General features: G+C 34.7%; 2 protein-coding genes across 2 annotated transcripts in view; one reads left to right on the top strand and one right to left on the bottom strand.

The window, feature by feature from the left end:
- Positions 1-289: 289 nt before the first annotated feature.
- On the bottom strand, positions 290-7,015 carry LOC137391438 (oncoprotein-induced transcript 3 protein-like). Its single transcript, XM_068077915.1, has 5 exons — positions 6,788-7,015; positions 5,693-5,818; positions 3,346-3,487; positions 1,851-2,009; positions 290-657 (listed from the first exon to the last, which is right to left on the bottom strand). The coding sequence occupies exons 1-5, from the start codon at positions 6,948-6,950 to the stop codon at positions 528-530; spliced, it is 720 nt and encodes a 239-aa protein (XP_067934016.1). The 5' UTR covers positions 6,951-7,015; the 3' UTR covers positions 290-527.
- Positions 6,534-25,807, top strand: part of LOC137391434 (flavin-containing monooxygenase 1-like) — a 43,955-nt gene continuing 24,681 nt past the window's right edge. Inside the window, exons 1-2 of the mRNA XM_068077908.1 lie at positions 6,534-6,790; positions 24,477-24,591. Coding sequence (XP_067934009.1) covers positions 24,486-24,591 — 106 coding nt within the window. The 5' untranslated portion in view covers positions 6,534-6,790; positions 24,477-24,485. The remainder of the gene's footprint in view (positions 6,791-24,476; positions 24,592-25,807) is intronic.

Here is a 25,807-nt window from a genome sequence, read left to right as displayed (position 1 = left end):
TGCATATTCTGAAGGCTGACATATGGATTATCTATGCAGGATTATCTATGGATTATCTATGCAGGCTGGTGAGGATGAAATAAGATGCACTGCATGATGAATTTCTTTAATGCAATTGTAATTTATGCAAACCAAACCAAACTTTTACAAAAAATATTTGGAAGGTCAGTGGAGTCTATAGCCATTTGCTAAGACTGTTGATGATAATGAACAGCTTTGTCTGAAGTATTTCTTTTTTAAATTTACAGTTTTTGCTGTTTTCAATGTATTAATAGATTTATTTAAGTGGTTGCTTTGGGGCAGTTCTTTATTACAAAGTATATGAGCTCATATCATGCTGCCTGTGTGAGACTCCAGCAATAATAACCAAAGTCTTTTTGGCATTGTCCATGTTTTTCAGATACAATCATCTCGAACAAAAAGCAAAAAATACTCTAGAAACAATAAGTGTTACAGATTCTACAATAAGATTAAGATGGAAAGGTATACTGATATATGCTGATGTATTCGAAAGTGTTACAAGGTCGTTAGTTGACTATGTCCATTCCACAGAATGTCCAGTAGCATGAGGAAGTGCCTTGTACCTTGTATACAAAGTCTCCAGATCTGTTGGAGCATCTCTTCACTGTCAGAGGATTGGCCACTGGCCAGGTGTACCTGTATAAGAAGCGGAATTGTAAAGAAATGCTCAGCTTAGCTATTGAGATCTCTGACCTCTATGACTCAGCTAATCACATAGCTTGTTTCTTGGATAGCACAATTTGCGCCCAAATTCAAATTTCTGTTAAATTAGTTTTTATGTCGGTCTACGTATAGAGCCATTTAAGAAATTATTTTAAAGCTTATGTATAAACTAGGTCAAAACATCCGCTTTTGAAATTTTACTCAAACCTTTGAAAACCTATTGTATGTATTCAAATATGTTCACATGTAGATTGACCCTTTGTAAAAATAACTGGCATGCAAGTCGAGCCCTAAATACCATGGCATTTCTTTGGACTCCAGCATCCACAGAGTATTTCCAAAGTATCCCTATGTAGTTCACTGAATGAACGGCTGTTGAGGGAATAAATAATCCAACTCATGTTATATTCAGGTGAGATATGCACTTGTAGCAACTTGTTTGTAAAAAAAACAATCATTTTTTTGTTTTATTTTTAGTAGTTTTCTTAAAGGAAACAGAATATTTTGTATAATAGAACATTTCTCCATGTCTTAATATTGTTTTATTCCACTTCAAGTTTCTTGTTGCTGCCTTATGCTAACAGAGAACCTAGTTTAGTTTATTCAAATTTCACTGCAACTATTCTGCAGACAAGTTTTTATGTGACTCGGTGACAAACACAAAATAACCAACTGATTATAGTCTGTTACAATGAGGGGGTCAATGAAGTAAAATGGCAGCACCCAGAGTAAACTTAACGCGGGTACTATGATTATGTTGCATTTTACTCAATGCTACTTCAATATTAATTGCAGCCTGTCTGATTGAATCGTAATATCAGTATGTTGCATGATCTAAGAAGTTGACTCATTTCATTTTTAGTAAATGGGAGTAACTTTATGCACGTATATGCTGACTCACTTACATTATGATGGCATTTTTATCTCCTAGTCAGCTAGTATGTGAATACATATGGTAGTTCATCTAACTAGATAAAGGAAAAATAAATTGACAGACGGACAGACAGACCAACATATAGACCACTGGACAGACCAACAGACTTACAGACAGAAAGACCAACAGACAGGCCAACAGACGGACAAACAGATGGACAAACAGACTGGCATCTCATTCATTGCACTACTATCAACCCTTTAGAAATTCATACACAAGTTTACGAGCTTACCATCTGCAGTTTCCAGTCCAGCTACCATATATGGGCACACTTCGGACTTCTCCAGGTTCGCTGGGCATCTCAGCATTGCTCCAAAATCCACCATGTCCTCCGCATGAGTAAGCTGGAGCACACCTGTTTGACAGCTGCTGCCCGGCAGCGCCTTGAAACCTAAAATTGAGTAAAGATTTTTAAATGAGTTGCAATAATAGAAATTGGTAGGTTTCTAGCAGAAGAAGCACTTTTGTCTCTCAGTCTAACTGAAACCACTTTTTAATTTGATCTGCCCATCTTTTGGCCATTAGCATGTTTAAAAAGCACTAATTTTTCAATAATAGTTCATATAAGTAAGACAATATTTCAATAATATAATAATAATAATATAATAACAGTTACAACAAGATTGTAAGCATTTCAGGTAAACTAAAAGAGAGAATTTCACTGTTTGTTGTCATAAAATTTTAGCATTTTGAATCTTAAAAAAATATAATTTATTATTTATAGTTTTACTAGTAGTTGAGATTTTGCAATCATGACATAACATAGTTGACAGCAGTAAAAGCCAGTACAAAAGTTTAGCTTTTTAATAGCGACTAACAAAAATGTAAAAACTTCTGACAAAAATAAAAATTTGCTGAATATTTAGTGTGCAGGAATAAGATTCTATGGTAAAAAGAAGCAGTAGTTTATGTGCCAATTAAAACTTAAATTAGCTTTCCGTTGAAATTACCTGAAATCATAGCAAAATACACAAAGCAATTTTTGTGAAACATGCATGACCCATGGTTGGAGTTATTCTACCTGGGTGTACAGAACTTCGGACCTGCTCAGTAAATCTTTGACAAGCATGTACTAACCAACAGAGAAACAGTTCGGTAGTAAGGTGGTGCATGTATCACAATGAACGCTGTGTAGCAAACAGTATAATAATAAATTAGCAGTTGTTTTATTTTTTTAGCTTTCCTTAAAATAGGAAAGTCAGTCCTGTGAATCGATCGAATGTTGTGATAAAGCCTTCAAGAAATATTAAAAAATTCCATATCAAGTTACTTTTCAGTTTAGCATTAGTATCTCACTGCTATACTTGAGCAATAGTAGATCATTAGATAATTGATAGACTAATATGTATAAGTAATAATATATATTATATAAGTAAATTATATAAGTAAGTTATTTTTTGTCATCAATAGTTTATTTTTTATTAAAATCAATCATTTATTCAACTTAACCAACGAAAAAATAGCAAAAAGCTTGTTGAGGAATACTTTAACCCTAAAATTACAGCTTTTATTTTAAATGATGCTAACACAATGGGTTAAAGCTTTAAATCCGTCGGTAGCTGAGGTAATATTATTTATCCCACAATCAAATATAGACTATGTTCTCAGAACTTTAAGTAAACTGGTTGAATATTTTTTGAGAAACCAAGCACTTAGGCAGAATTTTCTTAAATAGAAGGTAATTGTTAGTTTCATACAAGTTGAAGATGCAAAAGAGTTGTCTTCACCTGAACCATTGAGTGTTTCCTTGAAGGCTTCTGTCGCAGGCATAGAAGTCATTGACAGGTCTGATGTTGGAGCCTTCATCATCTCTGCGCCAGTACTCAGTGAGATTTACAGTTAAAGAGAACGAGCATGGATCCAATTCATCTAACAAAAGGATTAGAACTTTGATAGTAAAACAGGTTTTTATTTACAAATTACAACAGCTCGCACCCTTCACCCATTCGCCCATCACGATCTATTAAGTATACCACTAGTATCAAATATGAAAACCTTTACTATAATAGGAGTCATGTCTGTCCGTCTGTCCATCTGTCCGTTTGTCTGGGACCACAGATAGAGGTTGGGAAAGAAGACTACATCAACAGAATTTGAACTTGCAGCATATAACTTTGCTGACTAGCACGCTACCACCTGCTGCCATCAACTGTGACCAGCTATACACACACACGACACAGCTGATGATCTCTCACAGAACACCTGATGATCTCTCACAGAGCACCTGATGATCTCTCCCAGAACACCTGATGATCTCTCACAGAGCACCTGATGATCTCTTACAGAACACCTGATGATCTCTCACAGAACACCTGATGATCTCTCACAGAACACCTGATGATCTCTCACAGAACACCTGATGATCTCTCACAGAACACCTGATGATCTCTCACAGAACACCTGATGATCTCTCACAGAACAGCTGGTGATCTCTCACAGAACGCCTGATGATCTCTCACAGAACGCCTGATGATCTCTCACAGAACACCTGTTGATCTCTCACAGAACACCTGATGATCTCTCACAGAACACCAGATGATCTCTCACAGAGCACCTGATGATCTCTTACAGAACACCTGATGATCTCTCACAAAACACCTGATGATCTCTCACAGAACACCTGATGATCTCTCACAGAACACCTGATGATCTCTCACAGAACACCTGATGATCTCTCACAGAACACATGATGATCTCTCACAAAACACCTGACTGCCAGAGCGTAAACAACTAGTAAAAGATAACTAATATTTATAACTTTTGCACTCAGAGCGCATGCTTTTGGTTTTTCAAGCGAAACCACTGTAAGACTTATTTACCTTTTAATAAGCTTGAAAACTGAAAACTCTAATGGTATCTGCCCGTATATGCTTATAGCCTATGGTATATATCAAATGATAGTTACTCTAATGGTATCTGCCCGTATATGCTTATAGCCTATGGTATATATCAAATGATAGTTACTCTAATGGTATCTGCCGTGTATGCTTATCGCCTATGGTATATATCAAATGATAGTTACTCTAATGGTATCTGTCCGTGTATGCTTATAGCCTATGGTATATATCAAATGATAGTTACTCTAATGGTATATGCCCGTATATGCTTATAGCCTATGGTATATATCAAATGATAGTTACTCTAATGGTATCTGCTCGTGTTTGCTTATAGCCTATGGTATATATCAAATGATAGTTACTCTAATGGTATATGTTCGTGTATGCTTATAGCCTATGGTATATATCAAATGATAGTTACTCTAATGGTATCTGTTCGTGTATGCTTATAGCCTATGGTATATATCAAATGATAGTTACTCTAATGGTATATGTTCGTGTATGCTTATAGCCTATGGTATATATCAAATGATAGTTACTCTAATGGTATCTGCTCGTGTTTGCTTATAGCCTATGGTATATATCAAATGATAGTTACTCTAATGGTATATGTTCGTGTATGCTTATAGCCTATGGTATATATCAAATGATAGTTACTCTAATGGTATCTGTCCGTGTATGCTTATAGCCTATGGTATATATCAAATGATAGTTACTCTAATGGTATATGTTCGTGTATGCTTATAGCCTATGGTATATATCAAATGATAGTTACTCTAATGGTATCTGTCCGTGTATGCTTATAGCCTATGGTATATATCAAATGATAGTTACTCTAATGGTATATGCCCGTATATGCTTATAGCCTATGGTATATATCAAATGATAGTTACTCTAATGGTATCTGCTCGTGTTTGCTTATAGCCTATGGTATATATCAAATGATAGTTACTCTAATGGTATATGTTCGTGTATGCTTATAGCCTATGGTATATATCAAATGATAGTTACTCTAATGGTATCTGTCCGTGTATGCTTATAGCCTATGGTATATATCAAATGATAGTTACTCAGATATCTTGTGCAGCTACCTTAACAAGCGTATTAAAGCTAAATTGGTTTTCATCATAGATACAACTTGCAGAAGCCAATACTGCGAACATATTGTCAAGTTTTGATGTACAGTTGTTAAAAGAATATACCATTTATTCATATACCAGGTTTACTGCTAACTTACCATCTTCTGCGCTCTCTGTCGGAGCAGGAGTGGTTGGATTAGCATCACCATTTTCCTCTTGACAGTCTACGAGAGCCTGAAGTAAGACAGCATGCAGCAAGTCAACTGCTCTCTTTTTTCTTGACTCTGCAAACAAAATTGAAGCTGTCAAATATTTCATCACAATGCATTTGCTTGAAATATTTGTGTTTGCCTAAAATACTCTCAATACTAAACAGATGCTCTAAATTTTGTGATTATAAAAACATATCATTAGTAGTACAGTTCAAATTTATAATTTGAGCCTTAGGAAGTTTGGTTATAATTTTAACGTTATAAATTATAACCTTGCAGGTTAATGCATTTTCATTTGTGCTCTTTGCTGTTTCTATGGCCTTTGAAATTCAAGCTTGTTTTATTTTGTATTTTGGATCTCACACTAGTTTTTAAAAGTTTGTAAAATTTTCTATAGTAACAAAAAAAAACAGGAAAACAGTTGTTCAAAGAAGAAGGGAAATTTTTAAAGTAAATACTGCTGAGCTTATTTCAAAATACTTATATATATCTAAGGTGATCAATAGACAGTGTCTCTATCAGTAAAGTTTATAACTAATATGTGTTAACCTTACAGACTGGGAAAGCCAATAACCAATATGTGTTCATCTTACAAACTGGGAAAGCTTATAACCAATATGTGTTCATCTTACAAACTGGGAAAGCTTATAACCAATATGTGTTCATCTTACAGACTGGGAAAGTTTATAACCAACATGTGTTCATCTTACAAACTGGGAAAGCTTATAACCAATATGTGTTCATCTTACAAACTGGGAAAGTTTATAACCAATATGTGTTCATCTTACAAACTGGGAAAGCTTATAACCAATATGTGTTCATCTTACAAACTGGGAATGTTTATAACCAATATGTGTTCATCTTACAAACTGGGAAAGCTTATAACCAATATGTGTTCATCTTACAAACTGGGAAAGCTCATAACCAACATGTGTTCATCTCACAAACTAGAAGTGTTTGTACAGGATTCTTTACATAAACAAAAATCAAGGCAAAAAGAGAGAAATTTTCACAGCAGCAACAGCAGCACTGTAATCTTACCAGGTTGGTGCTCAGTCATCGCATGACAATGCATGTTCACTCTCGACATGATGATATTAATTTTTTCTTCATTCGTGTCCTTTAGCTCATTCTTCTTGTAAAGATCTTGGCTAGCAGAAGCAGCTACTAGAAGAGTAAGCACGATAGCAAAATAACTTTTCATTTTGAAATATTTCTTGACACCGCAGATCAATTAATATGTTTGTATCGCCTGAAGTTGAATGGCTGCAGGCTGATAGGAAGCCTCTTTATATAGTATTAAATGCTTGACCAGGCAATTACACCATCTACCTATTCTCCTTATTAGGGAAAAGTTCCTCATTGTTGTTATGCCAAAGTGGGTGGCAGGCCAGAGCATTTCGTCTTTTTTATTTCCTTATGAGCCAAATTGATGATTCTATTATCCGCTATTTGCCAATAGAAATAGAAGTGAACAAAAAAAACAAACCTTGTATGACATAAAAAAGCTGTACTAATGTAAACAGCTGTAAATTGAGATGAAAATGATGACATTGCAGTCTAATAGTAAAGGTAAATAAAAAACAACTGTTATTTTTCATCCTTATCATTAGGCAGCGGTACATCCACACCCTATCATTACGCAGCGGTACATCTACACCTTGCCATTAGGCAGCATTACATCTACACCTTGTCATTAGGCAGGGGTACATCTGCACCTTGTCATTAGGCAGTGGTACTTCTGCACCTTGTCATTACGCAGCGGTACATCTACACCTTGCCATTAGGCAGCATTACATCTACACCTTGTCATTAGGCAGCGGTACATCTGCACCTTGTCATTAGGCAGCGGTACAACTACGCCTTGTCATTAGGCAGCAGTACATCTACACCTTGTCATTAGACAGCAGTACATCTACACCTTGTCATTAGGCAGCGGTACATCTACACTTTGTCATTAGGCAGTGGTACTTCTGCACCTTGTCATTAGGCAGTGGTACATCTACACCTTGTCATTAGGCATTGGTACATCTACACTTTGTCATTAGGCAGTGGTACATATACACCTTGTCATTAGGCAGCGGTACATCTACACCTTGTCATTAGGCAGGGGTACATCTGCACCTTGTCATTAGGCAGTGGTACATCTGCACCTTGTCATTAGGCAGCGGTACATCTACACTTTGTCAATAGGCAGCAGTACATCTACACCTTGTCATTAGGCAGCGGTACATCTACACCTTGTCATTAGGCAGGGGTACATCTACACCTTGTCATTAGGCAGCAGTACATCTACACCTTGTCATTAGGCAGCGGTACATCTACACCTTGTCATTAGGCAGTGGTACATCTGCACCTTGTCATTAGGCAGCGGTACATCTACACTTTGTCATTAGGCAGCAGTACATCTACACCTTGTCATTAGGCAGCAGTACATCTACACCTTGTCATTAGGCACATCTACACCTTGTCATTAGGCATTGGTACATCTACACTTTGTCATTAGGCAGTGGTACATCTACAACTTGTCATTAGGCAGCGGTACATCTACACCTACACCTCCAGGTCAAGAATTCACTGAGAATGCTTTTATTTTACAAGTCTTGTTATGACATCTTATAACAAATAAATAACTAATTATAATTACCATATTTTCTGCATTAGAGAGTGCACATTGCCATAAGGCGCAATCTCATTTCTCTGGTCCATTCTGTACTTATCCAATATATATGGCACACCATAATGTATGGCACCTTCGAAAATACAAAACAACAAATGTAAAACTGTCAGCTTAATCATATTTGTTGGATAACTACGTACATGGTAGAGCAGTCAGTTAGAGTGCGACCCACCCTGGGTCAACCTTCCAGTGTGCCCTGTACCATAGCATTGTTTTGGTACAAGGAGCATTATTTTAACTGATTTGCTTCTGTTTTGGAACATTTTGTACCAATTTGAAAAAAAAACTTACAAAGTTATTTGTTTAAGAGATAATTTCAACAGTGATACAACATAAAAAGATAAAGTTTCAATTGTTTTAAAATTAATACTAAAATTCTGTAACACTTTTCATTATATAATGACAATTGAAGTTGAAATTATTTCATCTGTGTATTTGTTTTACGTAACTCTAGAGAAGTTCTGAAAGAATGAGAAAACTGCCACAAATTTTCAATACTTTGTAAGTTTTCACCCAGATTCACGTTTCTTCTATAAAACCGTCCAAATTTACATACTCGGTATCCAAATTAAACAGCTGAGCTGCAGCTGACCGAGCAAACAATGCAAATATTTTGGTTTCAAAAATGTTAGTTTTTCTTCAGCATGTATTATAAGTATGGATTGTTTATGTCACTTGTTCTTGAATATCTATTTGTAGCATTTGATAGATTATTATATAATTTATTTAGAAATTTTCAGATTTCTAGCATATTATTTGACAGCATCTTTGGGGCTATCTTAACTCGACTTACAATGAATTGGAGCTCACAACTCTTCTTCTATTGCGCATATAAAGCTAGCTTTGGCTGCAAACTGTAGCAAACATATCAGTGAGTGCAATTAGCTTTTATTCAACTTTGTTAAATATAGATGTAAAATAAAAATATGTGCCTTCAAAATTATAGGGAAATAGAAAATTGAATGCTTCAACAAACTGCAAAGAAGGGCACAGGCTGTAATATCATGGCAGGTTTTGTTGCAAACAATCAAGATATCAACACTGGTAGAGATCTTTCTTATCTTTCCGATGTATATTTATTAAGAGATCTTCGACAAGTTGGAAGTACGTTAGCAGATTCTATGCTACTAAAAGGGTTAACGACGCTCCGTTTGAAGGAAAGCACAAAATCTACGCAACATTTTTTTCACCCATCAAAGGGTTAAATTTATCTTCTTAAAATTCTGACAGGCTATTTAAAAAATGCATCGCCAGCCTCTATTTGAGCACCACCAGTATTTGACTGTCGCTATAGGGAAAGGGTTGAAAAATATAGCGCCATGGTGTTCAAACAGAGGATCAGTGGTATCTATATATATATACATATAAACATATTTAAATACCTTATATATACATTATATATATATATGTGTATACATAAATATATATATATATATATCTATTTGTTTATATATATCCCGGTATATACCAAATGATATACATCCCAAATGATATACATCATTTGGGAGTAAAGAGGGCTTAACATGCATCACATTACATAACACAAATTATAGATAGCCAAAGCAAGGCGCAAAGTTTCAACATCATCAGTGATTCGTGTAGATGCTGCCTTTATAAGACATGTAGAAGCTCTATGTATATGATGCGCTCATTTACAAAATATGTAATGCGGTCTATGTGAAGCCAGTCTTTACACCCAAAGAACAGTAAAAATGAGCCCTGGCCGATGAACAAAAAATTGTGGCAAAAATATTTCTCTTAATTCATGAGCCCAGAGACAAGATAAAAAGTGTTGCCATGTCAACCCTGGTGAAATGATCAACAGCATTATGTTATCAACAGATCATTTAGTGGTTGCCCATGAGGTGAATAAACAGCTTCAGAAAGACTTGAAAGCAGTTGATTGGCTAGAGCCCCAACAGCAGATGTCATGTTAGAATGTTTAGTAATATGATTGCCAGCTGCATTTAGGATTCTGTCCAGTAAATAGAGATCAAATTTAGTTCTTCAACATCCGCCTTCTCAATGTATATTTAGTATACAAGTGCATTCTCTCGCTGCCAGTTTTGTGTCATCAAAAACAAACACTGTAGTTTATGTCAACCAGCTTGGAACATTGACAAAAGTTGGCAGATGCTTGACATATCCTTATAAATAAAACAGGCCTTTGATCTTGCATGTATCTATTTTGGCTTCACAGAATTCCTGAGATGAGGAAAACATGTCAAATATCAACATACACTTATGCATAGACTATTTCTCCCTCTCAGTGCTTGTCAATTCTTGCCAAAGATAAACTAAACCCAGTAGACTTTTAAATACATATATGTACTAACCTATACTGCTCTCTGATTGCTGTGTAAAAAGCTCAAAGGCGTAAGAACTATTAAACCACTTAGAGATCGTTCCCAGATGCTAACGTATTGCAGATCTTTATTACTTGTGGTTTATATTCTCATCAACAGTTATTTGTGAATGTGAGTATTTAAAAGTTTCATAGGCTAGGATCTTGAATGAAATAAAATTCATTTTCATCACTCTAAGCTGACGGGTTGGAGACTACGCATCTGTTCCTGATATTGCTAGCAGTTGGAACATTTAGAGTAATATTGAATATTCAAAGATATTCATATTCTATTTTTATTTACTGAAGGCATATCGTGAGACAAATTTTTCAAAGCATGAAATAAAAAAATTGTAATGAGCAAAATCTTGGTAAGACTTTGGGTGTTAAAGCACTAAAGAATGGTGAAAAGAACTAACGTGGAAAGCATGGAGACACGATGAATACTTTATTTTGTTAGGTACATCCACAATAACTCTCTAAGCTGGGCCATCAATTAAACAAATCATTGATATTGGCATTAAACAAGAACTGGCAGTATGTGAAATTTAGCGGTAGATACTCATCGACCAAAAGGGTTGTTGATACTTGATGAAATAGAATTTGGATTTTTCGAGTAACATGGCTGACACATAAAAGCCCATTCAATAACCATTGATGTATAAGAACCATTGATGTATATATTGATGTATAAGAACCATTGATGTATAAGAAACATTGATGTATAAGAACATAATTGTTTGGGTTGATTAAAATTTGTAACATACAAATGGCAAGTCATTGACGGCTTCAAAATAGGCTGCAAAAAAGACATTTTAGATATTCAAAGCGTGCAAACATGACAGCTTGTAGCTAAGAGTTGAGCAAGACAGGTTTTGTACTGCGTTTGAATGCATGTCCTATCAAATAATATAATTATGGCTAAAATAAGTTTTATTATATTTAAATACATAAAGTATGTATTTGTATTCAGTATACAACAAATTGTATGTGTGATATCAGTGTCTAACAACAGATTGTATTCAGTATATGTATGATATCAGTGTCTAACAGCAGCTTGTATTCAGTATATGTATGATATCAGTGTCTAACAGCAGCTTGTATTCAGTATATGTACGATATCGGTGTCTAACGGCAGCTTGTATCTAGTATATGTATGATATCAGTGTCTAACAGCAGCTTGTATTCAGTATAAGTATGATATCAGTGTCTAACGACAGCTTGTATTCAGTATATGTATGATATCAGTGTCTAACGGCACCTTGTATTTAGTATATGTATGATATCAGTGTCTAACAGCAGCTTGTATTCAGTATAAGTATGATATCAGTGTCTAACGGCAGCTTGTGTTCAGTATATGTATGATATCAGTGTCTAACGACAGCTTGTATTCAGTATATGTATGATATCAGTGTCTAACGGCACCTTGTATTTAGTATATGTATGATATCAGTGTCTAACAGCAGCTTGTATGCAATATATGTATGATACAAGTGTATAACGACAGCTTGTATTCAGTATATGTACAATATCAATGTCTAATGGCAGCTTATATTCACTATATGTATGATATCAGTGTCTAACAACAGACTGTATTCAGTACATGTATGATGTCAGTGTGCAACGGCAGCTTGTATTCAGTATAAGTATGATACCAGTGTCTAACGGCAGCTTGTATTCAGTATATGTATGATATCAGTGTCTAATGGCAGCTTGTATTGAGTATATGTATGATGTCAGTGTCTAATGGCAGCTTGTATTCAGTATATGTATGATATCAGTGTCTAACATCAGCTTGTATTTAGTATATGTACGATATCAATGTCTAAGGGCAGCTTGTATGTAGTATATGTATGATATCAGTGTCTAACGACAGCTTGTATTCAATATATGTATGATACCAGTGTCTAACAGCAGCTTGTATTCAGTATATGTACATAATCAGTGTCTAACAGCAGCTTTTATTCAGTATATGTATGACTAGCTGCATTACCCATCAACAGGAACAGATTCATGTAAAGCAAGAGGTTTATTGAGAGTTGTCTGTCATACTGTAAAACAACTCCAAATATGCCGTTTAATGAAATTGTTGGGCTGATCAGACAGCATACACATATGCAGTCATACATGTCAATCATTTTGGGGAGAACAATTGAAATGAGCAATGCGTTTTACAGCTAGTCTACAATCCATCGGTCTCAAACCACTAAAATGGGAGTTGTCCTATTTTTGTACAGAGAACTGATAATGAAATTGACATTGCTAGGCAAACTGAAGTTCTCCAAACTGGCGATATTGAAAAATTGTGCTTGTTTAAAGAAATTCTAAAAATTATTTTGTTATTGCACTGCTAAGCTACCGGCAGCATTTATTGAATTGAGACTTCTACATGCTTGAAACACTAATCATGACTCACCAGTTCTTCGTCTATAGCCTGTGTTTTTACATGGTATATACAAACTGTGCAGCAGTAATGTGGTTGTGTTGATAAAATTCATTATCCTTAAAATCTATTATATAAATTACATATATGGCCTCTCGCTTTTTCAACGTAAGGCATTACATCTGGAGCATTGTTGGACATTCGTCCCATAGAAAAATTCGGCCCTATACTGTGTTGCAGGACTGTAGTCAAGTGCAAAGTTTTTTGCTTATACATGGCACCTGGTAGCAGCTGCTGTAGTTAGTGCACCTTGCTGTTGTTGCTGTTTCATCTGCTCTGAAATTTCAGCTCGCCGAGCAGCCGTTGTAGCTAGTGCATCATGTTCTTGTCGCCACTGCATCTGCTCAGAGGTTTCTGCATGTCTGGCCGATGTAGCGGCTGCTCTGAGCTGTTTGAGTCGCTGCTGGGTCGGCTCCGCAGTCTCTGCACTTCTAGCAGCTGCAGCATCTATTCTGGTCTGTTGTCGATGTACCTGTGTTTGTTCGGCGGTTTCCGCTCTTCTAGCAGCTGCTATTCTGTTTCGTTGTAGGCGTAGCTGTGTTTGCTCTGCAGTTTCTGCACATCTAGCAGATGCAGTAGCTCTTCTGTTTCATTGTAGGCGTTGCTGTGTTTGCTCTGCAGTTTCTGCACTTCTAGCAGCTGCAGTAGCAGTTCTGTTTCGTTGTGGGCGTAGCTGTGTTTGCTTTGCAGTTTCTGCTCGTCTAGCTGCTGATTTGCAAATTCGGTCTCTTTCTCTACGGAAATCAATCTGTTCTTGCATTTGGGCAGAAGGCTTTTTGGGAGGCATTGTACTGCTTCAAGCGTTTTTAAAAGTGAATGAGATGGTGTGCTTTTTTGTAATATACGCTGTTCGCTTTATTTTCACCGTCGCCTATCGCAACGCTCGGAGTGCTCGTGCAAGTTCTGTAGTGGCTGTAGTCCTGTAGTACTCGTAGCTGGAAAAAAGTAAAAGTAAGTCAGCAGCGGAAGAAAATGAACATGTTTACTATCATGAACAGTTGCAAATCCAACATTTCAAGTAGTGGAGGTGTGGCAATTCATAGACAATAGAACATTGAACAAGAAGTAGAGCTGTTCGATGTCTACTTGCACTATGCATTCAATTTCATAGTTGTTTTTTCCTGAAAACTGAATAAAACCGATTCTTCATTTGTTTACTTCGGTTTACTCAGATGGGCATTATGAACCGCATCAAATTGAGATTTTATATTTATTAATAAATAGTAAACTAATAATTAATATTTGCAAAAAGTGTTTAAGTGATGGGACATTTTCAATTATATTAATATTAATTAACCAATACAATTTGAAAAATGTTATCCTTTTTAAAATTTAATGAATCAACATCAAATTAATTAATTTAAAAACAATTGAATAAATATAAATAAAAAAATTACAATATGCTCAGGACAAATACAATCGATGAAGATTAATACTGTAATAAGATATTACAAATATAAGTCTCTTAACTACAAAACATCACATGAGTTAATTTGGCAAGAGTCAAGACTATTGCTACAATTTGGATTAAAAAAACTCTAAACACATTTGCTGACCAATCAATACTCTCACGAAAATTTGCTTAGGAAGCTGCTCCGTGGGCATGCGCAAACACTGAATCGAATTGTGATGTAAAATTCGCGGTTCGTACACAGTTGTCTTCACCTTTTGAATCGATGAACCGAGAGAGAACAACTATCGAAAAACTGAATGCACTCGAATTTTTATCCAGCACTAAAAAGAAGTACTAACCTTTTCGATGTAGAAATTTAGTAGATAAAACGCAGTAGCAGTACCCGTGCAAGTTCTGTAGTAACTGTAGTTCTGTAGTACTCGTAGCTGGAAAAAAAGTACAAGTAAGTCAGCTGCGGAAGGAAATGAACATGCTTACTATCACGAACAGTTGCAAATCCAACGTTTTAAGTAGTGGAGGTGTAGCAATTCATAGACAATAGAACATTGAATAAGAAGTACTAACCTTTTCGATGGAGAAATTTAGTAGGTAAAACACAGTAGCAGTACCTGTGCAAGTTCTGTAATAGCTGTAGTTCTGTAGTACTCGTATCTAGAAAAAAGTAAAAGTAACTCAGACAGAAATGAACATGTTTAGTATCACAAACCGTGGCAAATCCAACGTTTTCAACCCTTTCACTGAAGTAGACTCATTCATGTGTTTTTATGGTCGACCGCCATAGACAAATTGTTGCGATTTTCTCAGCAATTGCTAGTAACTGAATTTTATTATTCGTTGATAACATAACCAACGATCTTTGAGACTTTTATGGTAGTGACAGTATTGTCCAAAGATTTCTCTATAAAATTAGCCTAAAATTTAATTTTAAATCTTTGTTTGAGAATTTCCAACTTAAAAACAACCATTATTTCGTGTGTAAGTTTTGAAAACGTCACCGAGTTAGAAAACAATTACTTATAATGATGACATTATAGCCGATTTAGATTTTTGTGATTACACAGATAATTAAAATAGGAACAGCAGCACAGACTCTGATGGTGGTGAAAGTATTGGTTTTGTAAGAATAAGGAACATTGTAGAGGATCGTTTTAGCTTTGTAGCCTCATATCGCTTTAGTATGTGAGGCTATGCACAAAGTATAGATAAAATGAATTTTTCGTATAGCAGTGTTTGTTAACATGATGGCAAAATCTATGATATAACCAAAACAAACGTTCTAGATGGAGTTTCATATTGAAAAAATATCATGAAGCAATATCGGCAAAATGGCTGGCAGTAGGCCGATAGCTAAATTTGTACATGGACGGAAGTGACAGGGTTATGTAGAGGAGGTGTGGCAATTCATAGGCAATACAACATTGAATAAGAAGTACTAACCTTTTCGATGTAGAAATTTAGTAGGTAAAGCGCAGTAGCAGTACTTGTGCGAGTTCTGTAGTAGCTGTAGTTCTGTAATACTCGTAGCTAGAAAAAAAGTAAAAGTAACTCAGCTGCGAAAGGAAATGAGCACGTTTACTATCACAAACAGTGACAAAACCAACGTTTTCAATCCTTTCACTGAAGTGGACTCATTTATGCGTTTTCTATGGTTGACCGCCGTAGACACATTTTTGCAACTTTACCAGCAATTGCTAGTAACTGAATTTTATTATTCGTTGATAATATAACTAACGGTCTTTAGATCTTTTATGGTAGTGACAGTGTTGTCCTAAGATTTCTCTATAAAATTAGCCTAAAGTATAATATTTTAATCTTTGTTTGGAGATTTCCAACTTAAAAACGAACATTTTTGTGTAAGTTCATCAAAGGCGTCCGAGTTAAAAAACAAATGACTACTTATGTTGATGACATTATAGCCGATTCAGATTTTTGTGATTACACATATAATTAAAATAGCAATAGCAGCACTGACTATGATGGTGATGAAAGTAATGGTTTTGTAAGAATAAGGAACAGTGTAAAGGATCGTTTTGCTTTGTAGCTTCACATCGCTTTATCAATGCACAAAGTGTAGATACAATGAATTTTTCGCATAGTAGTGCTTGTTAACATGTTGGCAAAATAAAATATATAACCAAAACAAATGTTCTAGGTGGAGTTTCAAATTAAAAAAAATATTGTATACATATGAAGCAATATCGGCAAAATGGCTGGCAGTAAGCCGATAGCTAAATTTGTACATGGACGCAAGTAAAAGGGTTATGTATTGGGAGTGTGGCAATTCATAGACTATACAACCTTGAATAAGAAGTACTTACCTTTTTGATGTAGAAATTTAGTAGGTGAGAACTGCGTTTTTTCCAGTGACCGCAAGAAACAAACGTTTACGTGACCTTCTCAGTACACGTTGGCAGTAAATATTAATTACATGTAAATTACTACTCACTAATTTATTTTATTTAATGAGTAGTACATTTGTATAGCTGTATAGACACCTTTGTATAGGCTGCAGAACTCAGGATGGTGCTTTTTAACACGGCAGCAACTTGGCTGTTTAAAATGGAACGGGCCCTGTAAAGAGACGCGCTAACCAGAAATCACATAATTTTTGTGTAAAAACGATGAATAGGTTATGTATAGAGGCGGGCTAACCGGAGATTCCCGTTAATGCGCTCTATCGTTGAAAGAAAAAAATCCAGAATAGTATAGTACTCTATAAGGTGGATACACAGACAGACAGACAACGATTGCCGTTTATATAGTAGATATCAGTGTCTAACAGCAGCTTGTATTTAGTATATGTATGATACCAGTGTCTAACGACAGCTTGTATTCAGTATATGTATGATATCAGTGCTTAATGGCAGATTGTGTTCACAACAACTATGAAAGAACCAAAGTGATGCAAAAACTGGTTGCTGCTCAAGAGATATGTTCATATTTTTGGCAATCAACAAGTAGTTGGCAATGCTGCTCTAAGTTAAACTGACCTTCAAAAGGACCAATCACAATCGCTGATAATGTTAGATTAGTATTGGGTCTTTCTAGGAAACTGGTCACATAGATCACATCTGCTGAATACATCAGTCATTATAGACTGTGTTTCCTTGTCTTCATATGACAAAAAATTGAAGGGCATTATGATGCTGTTGTTCATTCTTGTAGAGAATGTTTAGTAATATTCTAGCACATGCAGTGCAATCAGTTCAAAAAAAATTTAATTAGATATTATATTTGTGCAGATACCAGAAATATCATTTCTCCTAAAGAGTTTTGGGCATTTTTTCAACCTCAGCTCTCATCATTCTTACAGAAATACAGAAAATATTTTGATTTGCATTTAAATATGTCATTTACACTTACCTACCTCACTCAACTTACTGAGTGATGTATGAGGAAAATTGTGAAATTTCCCTGAGTAGATAATTTCGAATCTAGCAATGCGTTTCTGTGAATATGTAATGTTATACCTAGCAATAAGCCTCTGTGAATAAGTAATGTTATACCTAGCAATAACTTTCTGTGAATAATTAATGTCGTACCTAGCAATAAGTCTCTGTGAATATGTAATGTAATACTTAGCAATAAGTCTTTGTGAATAAGCAATTTCATACCTAGCAACGAGTTTCTGTGAATATGTAATGTTGTACCTAGCAATAAGCCTCTGTGAATAAGTAATGTTATACCTAGCAATAACTTTCTGTGAATAATTAATGTCGTACCTAGCAATAAGTCTCTGTGAATATGTAATGTAATACTTAGCAATAAGTCTTTGTGAATAAGCAATTTCATACCTAGCAACGAGTTTCTGTGAATATGTAATGTTGTACCTAGCAATAAGTCTCTGTGAATATGTAATGTTATACCTAGCAATAAGTCCTCGTTAATAGGCAATGTTGTACCTAGCAATAAGTTTTTGTGAATATGTAATGTGAATATGTAATGATGTACCTAGCAATAAGTCTCTGTGAATATGTAATGATGTACCTAGCAATAAGTATCTGTGAATATGCAATGTTGTACCTAACAATAAGTTTATGTGAATAGGTAATGTTGTACCTAGCAATAAGTCTCTGGGAATATGCAATGTTGTACCTAACAATAAGTTTATGTGAATAGGTAATGTACCGAACAATAAGTCTCTGTGAATATGCAATGTTGTACCTAACAATATGTTTATGTGAATAGGTAATGTTGTACCTAACAATAAGTCTTTGTGAATATGCAATGTTGTACCTAGCAATAAGTTTATGTGAATAGGTAATGTACCGAACAATAAGTCTCTGTGAATATGCAATGTTGTACCTAACAATATGTTTATGTGAATAGGTAATGTTGTACCTAACAATAAGTCTTTGTGAATATGCAATGTTGTACCTAGCAATATGTTTATGTGAATAGGTAATGTTGTACCTAACAATAAGTCTTTGTGAATATGCAATGTTGTACCTAGCAATAAGTCTCTGTGAATATGCAATGTTGTACCTAACAATAAGTTTATATGAATAGGTTATGTTGTACGTAGGGTTGAGAAGATGTATTGTAGGTATAGCAAGCATTGTTTTTAAGCTCTAAGCTTGTTTTTGCAAGAAGCAAAGTTGTAATTCTCAATTTAGCTGTTGAAAAAATGCTTAGAATAATTTTATTATAAAATCGCAGTTTGATAACAACAAATACCAACAAATTTTTAAATTCAACTAAATTTAAAATCAATTAAACTGTGCAATTAACATCTAGTACACACTAGGCAATCTATAAAAATAATTGTATAGGCTATGTTTATTATAAATTTCAATTCCTATGCTAACTTCTATTTAAAATGGTACCGACTGAGGAGTTGCTCAAGAGGCTCATACCCTCTAGCAACATACCCTAGCAACATACCCTAGCAACATACCCTAGCAACATACCCTAGCAACATACCCTAGCAACATACCCTAGCAACATACCCTAGCAACATACCCTAGCAACATACCCTAGCAACATACCCTAGCAACATACCCTAGCAACATACCCTAGCAACATACCCTAGCAACATACCCTAGCAACATACCCTAGCAACATACCCTAGCAACATACCCTAGCAACATACTGGTAAAACATACTGGTAAAACATACTGGTAAAACATACTGGTAAAACATACTGGTAAAACATACTGGTAAAACATACTGGTAAAACATACTGGTAAAACATACTGGTAAAACATACTGGTAAAACATACTGGTAAAACATACTGGTAAAACATACTGGTAAAACATACTGGTAAAACATACTGGTAAAACATACTGGTAAAACATACTGGTAAAACATACTGGTAAAACATACTGGTAAAACTGAAGGTAAAACTGAAGGTCAACAGGTAACAATGTAATGTAGAGTAACTGATACTAAAGGATAATCAATATCTTATCACATAATAAATAATAATAATCTTTGTTGAAGTCCATCTGATAATAATGAGTTAATTCAAAATAACATCGATTAGTGCCCTGGTTTCTAACCAGGGGTGCCCGCACCTTATGAGGGTGCATCATCAGCTGCCCGGCGTTGCCCGGATAATAAAAAGTATTTGGACAGAAAATTGATTTGTATTTAACATATAACATTTGCCATTCTAACTTTCAAACTACATATTATGAGAGAAGTGTTTTGGTGTAGTTGAAATAAATTAAGAGGGAAAATAAAAACAACTGTAAAGGTTTTGAAACTTTGTCAAACAACTGTAAGTTTCAAACTTCATATCATGAAAATATGATTTTGTGCGTCATGGTGGGATGAGAGACATCAACGCCGGGGGTGCGAACAGCAGGGCTGCAACTTCTAAGAAACTTTCTTAGTTTAATGAATTGTTATCCACTTCAAAGGATATAATATCTTTTGAGGAAATTCTAAAAGATTTTTCAAAAACTTAGGTTGATAACGTCATGGAAATCCTAAGATAATATTATTTTCATTTTCGATTCCTCTTTTATATGTAAATTGATGATGGATTGATTTTAATCGGATAAGAATGTCATAGCGCCGAGCAGAAAAAAGGATTCCCAAAATGTTACTTCTTTGAGTCTTTGCTGAACGACTTTGCTGTGTTCAAGTGCAATACTGTCAAACGTACAAAATAACATCATATGATCTATCTATATACATGTGTATAATTCCAAGAGTTGATGTGTGCGTCTAGCTATAGATATAACTATAGCGCACGTTAACTATTTTACCGATGCAGCCATGCGTTACGACGCCTCTGTTCAGAGTTATTTTTCGAAAGGTTCAATTACTGTATCTGGGGTCAAAGCCAATTCTTCTCATGCGATCGATTACATTGAAATATTTTAGAACTTGAGTATATTCAACGCAATACTTTTTCGTTTTTTTCCGTTAAAACTAAGAGTTTATCTCGAACCTAAAATTTGGCAATTTTTTTACTGATTATATGCATTACCAAAATATATACGTTGCATCGACATTTCATTGTTTACATACTTGCTCTTTATTTTACATCTACATTTAGCTTTGCTACTAATTTATTCCAGCTGCTCAGACAACTTTTTCTCAGCTTCATTATGTTTTTTAGATTCTGATTTGGCACCTTGCGCTCCACGATCATTAAATACGGATGAAGATTTAGTTTGTTTAAAAAATCTTTTTACGTTATTTCTTTTAATTCAATTTTTAAACATATTTTCTTTGTATGTTTGTTTGTTCCTATCAGTGTTCGCTTTGTGTATTAGCTTTCCTATCTTTCCTTCTAAACCCAACCAATTAGTAATTCATAATTAACTTCACATTTTACAACAAACATTTGTAAGATTACTGTAAAATTATTTGTAAGATTCACTGTAAAGACTTATTGTGTATGATTACAAGTATCAGTTATTCCTCACTCTCCTATATTTACATACATTTATATATATACAGTCAAACATGGATAACTCGAACTTCACGTAGTCACTAGTCCTTAATGTGTATATGCTTATACCACAAATTATTTCCGATATCAAGAAAACATTTGGGATGAAAAAAGAATGAATGGGCAGTCATGATAATTAAGAAAAATGTTAGCTAGCCACTTTAGGTTAGGCCGGAAAATGTTAGCTAGCCACTTTAGGTTAGGCCGGAAAATGTTAGCTAGCCACTTTAGGTTAGGCCGGAAAATGTTAGCTAGCCACTTTAGGTTAGGCCGGAAAATGTTAGCTAGCCACTTTAGGTTAGGCCGGAAAATGTTAGCTAGCCACTTTAGGTTAGGCCGGAAAATGTTAGCTAGCCACTTTAGGTTAGGCCGGAAAATACAGATAAACTTAAGTTAGGCTAGATATGTTGTTAGCCTAATATTTTTTCATAAATGCCCATTCACTGACTTGCTTTTAGCGTTCTAGTTAACTCTAGATTAGGTTAGGAAATGTGTCTCTTCAAACCAACAACTATTGCTATAATAAAGAATGTGTTTGCAATTTTACTGTATTATTTTTATGATTACTGTATTAGAGTATTTGATTCTTTTGATTATATTATTTTTTACATATTTTAGGTAAACAATTTTTTTGTCAGGTATATTCAAATGAAAATCTAGGATATCCTTTCTAGTCTGTATGTTTGATTTTTTTACATATTAAAAAAAATAATTTCCTTTCTAAGTATTTCGGAGCTAGTTCCTGATTTTACTGTTTTACATTTCAAACATACATGTATGTTATAATTTTCGTAAAGTTTATTCAAATAGCAATATCTGATGTTTCTTGTTTCAAAGTCTTATTTTTTTACATATATTTCAGTGAAATAAATATCTTCCTTTGATAAAATTTTGTATAATTCCACATCTTTTAGTCTTGAACAAAAAATAAAATGTAGGGGGTGTGAAGTTGGAGCAAAGTTTTTTCAGGTGTGCAGGAGTAAAAAAAGGTTGGGAACCACTAGACTAGTGAGTATAGTGACTATAATTATGTGAACTGTGTTTATGAGTTTTCTATAGGACAAACTTCTGCTTTATTATGCATTAAAAATGTCCAGAATGCAAATATTTATGGATGAATCCCTTTTTTCCTATGATTAGAGCAGAAACACTCGGTTCTGTAACTTTTCATCTGCGAGTCATAAACATTTGATTGGTTCTGAAAAGTTGCTCGGCTTTATAAAGGTCTCTTTTACCAATAAATAAATGGTTGCGCTATTGTCTGCGGGTCTGAACATTTCAAAATGAGGTTAATGCCCTTGGATATCAATCAATTACAATTGGCAGTCATAATGACTCAATGGCTAAAACAGCAGTTCATAGCTCATTGCACTAATAAGTCGTAATGGCAGTTTGATTGAAGTTTTTCAAGAAGTCTCTAGTATAAAAACAGATCTCTCTCACCACGAAAACAGTTAAAAAATTACAAGGCAACAGCTGGCCTCATTCCTTTAAGTGTAGGCTACTGGGTAGGTGAATTGGTCAACTGAAACTTATTGTTAGGTACAACGTTGCTTATTCACAGAGACTTATTGTTAGGTACAACATTACTTATTCACAGAGACTCATTGCTAGGTGTAACATTAAATATTCACAGAGACTTATTGTTAGGTATAACATTACATATTCACAAAGACTTATTGCTAGGTATAACATTAAATATTCACAGAGACTTATTGTTAGGTATAACATTACATATTCACAAAGACTTATTGCTAGGTACAACATTGCTTATGCACAGAGACTTATTGCTAGGTATAACATTACACATTCACAGAGACTTATTGCTAGGTATAACACTACTTATGCACAGAGACTTATTGCTTGGTACAACACTACTTATTCACAGAGACTTATTGCTAGGTACAACACTACTTATGCACAGAGACTTATTGCTAGGTACAACACTACTAATGCACAGAGAGTTATTGCTAGGTATAACATTACTTATTCACAGAGACTTATTGCTTGGTACAACACTACTTATGCACAGAGACTTATTGCTAGGTACATCATTACTTATGCACAGAGACTTATTGCTAGGTATAACACTACTTATGCACAGAGACTTATTGCTAGGTACGACATTACTTATTCACAGAGACTTATTGCTAGGTACAACATTACATATTCACAGAGACTTATTGCTAGGTACATCATTACTTATGCACAGAGACTTATTGTTAGGTATAACACTACTTATGCACAGAGACTTATTGCTAGGTATAGCATTACTTATTAACGAGGACTTATTCCTCGGCACAACATAGATATAATATGTTCTATATATACAGTACATCCTATGCAGTACACCAGTTATGTACAGTACATCCCATACATACACACAGTACATCATATACGTGCAGTACATCCTTTACGTACATTACACTATATACATAAATGTACAGTACATCCTACATGTACAGTAAAGCCTATACATACAGTACATCATATACATATAGTACATCATATATGTAAAGTACATCATATACACACAATGCAACCTATAGATATAGTGCAGTCTATATATACAGTACATCCCGCAGTTACAGTTCATCCCCCATATACTGCATATAGATAAAGTACCTGTACTACATATAGATAAAGTACATATCCTACATATAGATATTAAAAATATACTGCATATAGATATAATACATCTACTACATATAGATATCGTAAATATAGTACATATAGATATAATACATAAATTTGCTACTTTTTAGCACAATTCAAATTTCTAATAGCACACATTACTTCTACAGGGAAGCGCATTAATGCAGACGTTAACAAAAATCCGGATCATTTTTCATTTTGGTTGTTGGCAAAAATAATCAATGGTGCCAAATTCAAAGATAATTTTGCTAGTCAGCCATTATGTTTGTCATTTCACGGTTTGCAGGCAGCAGAGATGAAAGTCGCAATAATAGGAGCTGGAATCAGTGGACTCCTGTCGCTCAAGAATGGATTAGAAGAAAATTTAGATGCAGTGTGCTATGAGCTTACAGATCATGTTGGTAGGTTCCTTACATCAGTTACGGCTCTTCACTTACAAGTATGTTAGACGAATTCTATCTTTAGATAGAGCATTCAATGCATTCAGCAGCTTCCTTTCATTAAACAGAGCTCTCAGCATTGTTTGCTAGGCTTTCTTCTTCCGACAAAAGTCTCCACTCAATAAATCAAGCACACTCATTGCGGATTCGGTTTTTTCTGCTTCTTAAAAAATCTGCTTTCAAAAGCTCTCAAGAAAGATCAATTAGTTTCCAACACAAAGCTGAGTGTTTTTTGATAATAGAATCAACTTTAAAACCTGTATTTCAATGTCCCCTTTATTTGAACGCCACCTCTATTTAGAAGCCACCATGAGAGAAGGGTTGAAAAATAGAGCGCCACCCTTTGATTGAAGCTACTTTTATTCAAATGCCAGTTCTATTTAAACACCACTTCTACATAAATGCCAATATTGGCCACTTTTAATCTTTACGAATCCATAGTAGCGATTGATCAGTAGAAAAGTCTCCACACAAAATGTGCTAACAATGACTCGATTATAGCAATAACAATTCACTGTTTCTGTTCGTATCCAAGTTTGTTTTCCAACTCCCAGTCTTTAGGTTTTATCGTTAAAAACTTTAATTGCAACGCCATGAAAATAATTTGTAAATGTATCAGGCTAATAATAACTCTTTGTTTAACACAGTCTTGATACTTTGACGTATGTGAAAAATGTTTTAGCAACTAAGATGCGGTGAATGACTTGTGCTAAGTGCGCATCTAGCGAAAAGTTAATCATTATTTGTGTGAAAAGTCTTTCAGATAGTACCGCTTAGAGGTTTTGCTTTGCTAAAAAATTGTTAAGCCGCTAATATCGACTATTTGAGCAGTGCAGAAGAAGAGTTCAGGTCAGCAGACACAGTGAAAGATAGTGAATAGCCAGAAGATAAAATGGTTTCATACGAAAGCAACAATCAGAATAGAATGCAACCTGCTCATCAAATGATGCTAATTTTTTTTTTCAATAATATTAATTTTGTTTCTGCATTATTATAATTATGGTTTGTTTATGTTGTTTGTTTTTGAATATATATTTGTAGCATTTGATAGATTATTATTATAAAAATTTATAAATTTGCATATTTATAGCATAATTATTATTTGATAGCATGATTGCGATAATCTAAACTCGGCTTACAATGGATCGGTGCTCGTAACTTCTGTTCTATTGCACAT

The sequence above is a fragment of the Watersipora subatra genome, chromosome 3, assembly GCF_963576615.1.
Source record: "Watersipora subatra chromosome 3, tzWatSuba1.1, whole genome shotgun sequence".
Taxonomy (NCBI): Eukaryota; Metazoa; Bryozoa; class Gymnolaemata; order Cheilostomatida; family Watersiporidae; genus Watersipora; species Watersipora subatra.
The sequence above is the reverse complement of the archived record's forward strand: the minus strand, read 5'-3'. Positions and strand labels throughout refer to the sequence as shown.

What these genes read in the sequence shown, in the direction of transcription:
- LOC137391438 (XM_068077915.1), bottom strand. Translation starts at nt 6,950, where the DNA reads ATGAAAAGTTATTTTGCTATCGTGCTTACTCTTCTAGTAGCTGCTTCT. An exon ending in GGAAACACTCAATGGTTCAG is followed by an intron (nt 2,010 to 3,345) that starts GTGAAGACAACT and finishes ACTCAATTTTAG; the next exon opens with GTTTCAAGGCGCTGCCGGGC. An exon ending in TGGACTGGAAACTGCAGATG is followed by an intron (nt 658 to 1,850) that starts GTAAGCTCGTAA and finishes CTTCTTATACAG; the next exon opens with GTACACCTGGCCAGTGGCCA.